This window comes from Haemaphysalis longicornis, unplaced genomic scaffold (assembly GCF_048455015.1).
Source record: "Haemaphysalis longicornis isolate Haplotype H1 unplaced genomic scaffold, Haemaphysalis longicornis Haplotype H1 scaffold_15, whole genome shotgun sequence".
Classification (NCBI taxonomy): Eukaryota; Metazoa; Arthropoda; class Arachnida; order Ixodida; family Ixodidae; genus Haemaphysalis; species Haemaphysalis longicornis.
Window position 1 is genome coordinate 9,557,702 of NW_027526257.1, and position 4,780 is coordinate 9,562,481.

Sequence of the window (4,780 nt, forward strand, 5' to 3'; positions counted from 1 at the left end):
ATGCACATTTCTGGCAAGTACAAATGCAGATGTTTGTGTGCCAGGTGAAGTATGCAGACTATGTCGTCTGGACAACAAAGGAGATCTTTATTGAAAGAATCTTTCTAGACGATGACTTTTGTGCCAGAATGTTGCTGAAGAGCACTCACTTTTTCAAGCGTGTACTGTTGCCAGAGCTGCGATACAGATATACGTCGCATCCTGTACAGCACCAGACAAATGAAAACGTGGAAAATGAGGATGTCTACTGTCTCTGCAATGGGCCAGAGTATGGCAAGATGGTGATGTGCGACAATCCGCAATGCAAACGAAAATGGTACCACTTTGCATGCATCGGCATGAAGAAAGCACCACAGGGTCAGTGGCTATGCAAAGATTGCAAATAAAAAAACTGCGTGGAAAACAAAGAAGCAAAATGTTTATTTACACGTCATAATTAGGGCTCCCCGTTCAAACTCAAAACTGATTGGTTTGTTCGAGTTCAGGGGCATTTGTTTCTGTCCAAATACCGTGTTAATTCTCAACATGCATTGATAGGAACACTTAAAGCGTTTTTAGAAGAAAATTGTACCTAATAAGAAACATACCTTTATTGCAAAATAGGGCAATAGAAAAAATTGAGACCATGCAATAATTACTCGCCCACAAAAATTAAAACATCACATAAAACATATCATGACAGTAGTAGCAATCGCGTAAGTGGCCCAAGATGCCCATCAACGAGCAATTACTGAAGTTTGTTGAAAATAATTGCGATAAGCAACACATTGTCAATAACTAGTGCGCATATAAGAGCTGCAGCGCGCCTTGAAGAGCACATGAAGTCTGACAGTGTTTCTTTCATATTCACTGAAAATGTTAAACTGCTGTGGGAATACAATACACTGCAAAAAAAAGATTGAATTTTAAAAGAGCCACCGAAACAAGTATGCCAATTTTTGAGAAAATAAAAACCAAAAACTTCGAACCCCACATATAAGGCGTTCATTAGAGCTCGAAACAAAAAAGCGAAAACAAACTATCCACATGCCACATTCACTCTCAAAACAGGCATACACAGCATAGAAATCTGGAGAAGGAATATGGTTCTCGACAAAAAAGACAGCCGCACAGATACTCAAGTGAAAGCAATCTTCCAAGTCGCACACATGCCCAGAGTTAGTCAAATTGTACAACAGAGCCACAAGCACTCGTCAAAGCACAACAAACAAAAACTATCTTGTCAAGTGTGGTTGCATCATCTTCATGAACTGCAGAGAGCATGTCTACAGGCACGATACTCTTAGTTATCATATATTTGTTTCTGAGGAGTCCTATCACTCTTTCCACATGAATACGCACGTTGGCCAGCTTCCTTGTGGCCTCCACTTGCCAAGGAGTTAGCTGGGCTTGTCCCCTGGTGAATGCCGGCATCTTGAGTCGAGCAGAGCAGAGGCCAACTGACCCCGCGATGGTGAACCCTCTGTCAGCAAGGATCAAGTCACCAGGCTGCAGGTTACCGAGAATCCCATAGCTTTCAGTGATGAGCTTGTCACTGGATTGTCCGCACCACCCCCTTGAAATATAAGTTGCTGTTCCTTGAGGAGGAACCCCAATTAAGTATTTCACTGTGTTGTGGTGCTTGTACTGGCTCCACGTGAGGCATCGGGCATGGTGTGAGGTCGGACGCTCGATGAAAATCTCGAAGCAGTCGAGGATGACTGCGACATCTGTTCCGAAGGCAACGCGGAAGCACATGGGCATGGTCCGCTTCAGCTGCTCCCATGTCGGCCACCTGACCAGCCTCTCCAAGCCGAAGTAGAGGCCGTCAATCCACTTCATCACGATCCTTGAGACAGTCGCTTCGGAGACGTCAAACCTATAATACAGGTCGTTACACACAATGTGAACATGCTTTCTGACAAGTAACCAAAATACGTTACCGGAATGCCAAGTCCCAGAGAGGCACATTCAGCCGGAGGCGGATCAGGGTCACCACATACTCCTGGAACTGAGGCAAGGCGTTAATAGAGCTGTGCCTCACCAGTCCCTTCACAAGCGTAAAAACGGCATCCAAGAGTTGGAAGTACGGCAGCCCAGTATAGAACTTGGTTAGTTCGTCGTCCCTCCGGAAGGCAGCATGCGTTAGGCACCGTGCGTTCAGGCTTTCTCGCAGGGAATAGAGTTCCATCCGCAGTCGGTTGACCTCCTGTTTTAGACGGTCAACAATTTCCCGCGAGCCGTCATCTGCCTGCGTTCCTGGAGAATAATCGTCTATTACTTGGACTGTTGCAGGAAGGTTTGGGGATCACAAGTTAGTGAATGCTATGGTGGTTTGAAACATCCCAACAGTTTGCTTGCAGGCTATCATCCATACCCATCTCGTCCACCAGGTGGCCAAGGGCACTCAGCCATGTGAGGGGCACCCCGTCTTTTTTTAAAAACCAGCATAAAAGGTATGTGAAGGGTTTTTCAGGTGGTGGCGTGCGACAATAACGCCACTTAATGACTGTGCTGAACCGGTGTGCCACGTCGTTCTCCGAGGCAGGCTGCAATAAATGAAATCCAACGCCACTCTACATTTGGCACTGCTGTTGGCTTTTCGTTTCAGCTACCCGGCTCGTAGAACAACACAATGAACTGGTTCAACTTGGTCATGATGGTCATGGCGGTTTGCCACGACCCAAAAAGCCTCTACCCCCCCACACACATACCTTAGCACTGGCCTTTCATGAAAAAGGCGGAGCGCCTCTTGCATGACTGAGTGCCATTGGCCACTTTCAAATGTGATGGTCAGAAATTCTTAACGTGCAGGCAGCCTGGTCGGACGTTTCATACAACCAGAGTAGCCACAATCTTGATTTCCAACAGGAAACATACCTCTAGTTTGCACAAGCTGCTCAACTTGGCCGTCCGATGGAGCAGGGTTACCGCCCTGTTGACTTTCGACGTCCTCAGCAGGGAGGCCATCTTCAGCAGAAAGGCTGCCCTCAACAAGGGGGCCGTCTTCAGCAGGAGGGTGGTCTTGAGCAGCCGAAGTTCCAGAGCCGCTAGCTGCAGTGTAATCATAGGAGAAATCCGAACCAAATAACGGGAATTATAAGAGGTGAATTTGAACACTCTCTCAGGAAAGAGGTGGCAACATATTTTGCAGCGTCCTCTCACTTGCAGCAGCTCTTCTCGCCTTGCGACGGCTGTACCTGCTTGCGGAGTAAACAGAAACATCTTACTTCGTGCTAATCTTCTTTTAACCGGGATCCATCCTTTTAACTCGCATCATGTTTATGTACCTGCCATTTTTGTCAGGATCCTTTCCCTTGTACAATAAATTCAGGCTGGGGGCCCAGTCAGGATGGTCGACGTCAAACAATGCTGATGGTTTGCCTGAAATTTCCAAACAAATCATTTTTAGATGGTTGAAGCCAAAATGTAAACTTTGTCATTCAGTCTTTAGACAGCGTGAGAAGCCTGCCAGAAATTTTGGTGATATGGTTCACGTGCACCACATGAGCGATTTATCCAGCACGTAGGACTGCTAGCCCGGGCTGTTTAACGTGCACCACGCAGTAGTGATACAGGAGCGCACGCCGCCCCGACGCTCGTTTCCATCGCAAGGGGTAGAGGAGGGTTCAATGTTAAGACCTGTATGAGTATCGTCCCAGCGTTTGGGCGATACTCACTCCTGCCTGTGCGGTCTGGATGAGCATCATGCGTCGTGCGGTTTTGCACCACAGGGTTGCGGGTCCTGCGGTTGCGTTCTCAATGTGACGGCACAAAACGGCAACGAGCAGCGAGATTTGCCATCGCGCTCTGTCACGCGTCTCGTCGCTCCTTTCTAAATTTCCACAACACGCCGCCCGTCATTGCTGCTCATCGCGATGTGCGTCGCTTGCTTTCCACGGTCCGAGCGACAGCCGGTTCTGTCGCGTCGCATTGTGGCTCTTCCGTGCGATTTACGAAGTCTAATATCTTTAACCTGTAGCGCGTCGCAAAGCTTGCACGAACATAAACATGTTATAATAGGGGCCATAGAACTCACCGCTGACAAAATGCATCCCGCAAACTCGATAGTGCGTGGCCGCATCGTCGGAACGACTCTCTTCAGCCTGCTCTGCCACTCCCGCCTTCGCTTTTTCGACAGACGCTCTGTTTCGGGGCTCTCCGACGTCCCTATCGCCGGGATACGGTAGAAGCCGCCCTTGAAGCAACCGGTGTCGTTCTTTTTGTTGCGCGAGCGGTTGTTGCAGCCGAACGCGGTGCAGTTTACCATGGCGAAATGGCGCTCAACACGGCCAACTCAACCACCAAGATGGGCGTCACCTGCGTGTGACGTCAGCCTATGACGTACGTGCAAGGCATGTATTTGTTCTCATTCAGACACGGAGGCCGGCGCGAACACAGAAAATACTGCCGTTTGGCAAAACCCGTACGCAGGGGCGAATTTTCCAAACAAGGGCCGTAAGAACTTCACCCGTTGCCCCACCCTCCCCGCCATGAATCAGCTGATCGGCGATACTAAAACTAGGGCTAATCACATCAGAGTGGGCTTTGTTTTTATCCAAGGGCACTATATTACTTTTAGGAAGTGGTGGGTGGTGCGCCCACACTGCATTCTAGTAAACATAATACCGGAGTATTGTGCTCTCCGAGGGACCTTCTATGGTATGGTTCAGTGCTCAGAGTTCACAGCAGGTGTGCGCAGACTAATAAGAAGAACGGTTCCTTGGCCCGCTTGTAAAAAAGCGAAACACCAAACTTGTCATGCCTTCGCTCTCAGAACGGATCCTAATTCAGTCATGCG

General features: G+C 48.5%; 1 protein-coding gene across 1 annotated transcript; it reads right to left on the minus strand.

Annotated features, from left to right (window-relative positions):
- Window positions 1-786: 786 nt before the first annotated feature.
- LOC144165854 (uncharacterized) lies at window positions 787-4,249 on the minus strand. Its single transcript, XM_077695617.1, has 4 exons — window positions 4,019-4,249; window positions 2,860-3,033; window positions 1,923-2,188; window positions 787-1,858 (listed from the first exon to the last, which is right to left on the minus strand). The coding sequence occupies exons 1-4, from the start codon at window positions 4,247-4,249 to the stop codon at window positions 1,159-1,161; spliced, it is 1,371 nt and encodes a 456-aa protein (XP_077551743.1). The 3' UTR covers window positions 787-1,158.
- Between the last annotated feature and the right edge of the window lie 531 nt (window positions 4,250-4,780).

Bases quoted from the DNA above. Each gene is read 5' to 3' on its own strand.
- LOC144165854 (XM_077695617.1), bottom strand. From the start codon at position 4,249: ATGGTAAACTGCACCGCGTTCGGCTGCAACAACCGCTCGCGCAACAAA. The intron at 2,189-2,859 runs GTATGTTTCCTG...CGTCTAAAACAG, and splicing joins GCAGCTTGTGCAAACTAGAG to GAGGTCAACCGACTGCGGAT. The intron at 1,859-1,922 runs GTAACGTATTTT...CCTGTATTATAG, and splicing joins CTCTGGGACTTGGCATTCCG to GTTTGACGTCTCCGAAGCGA.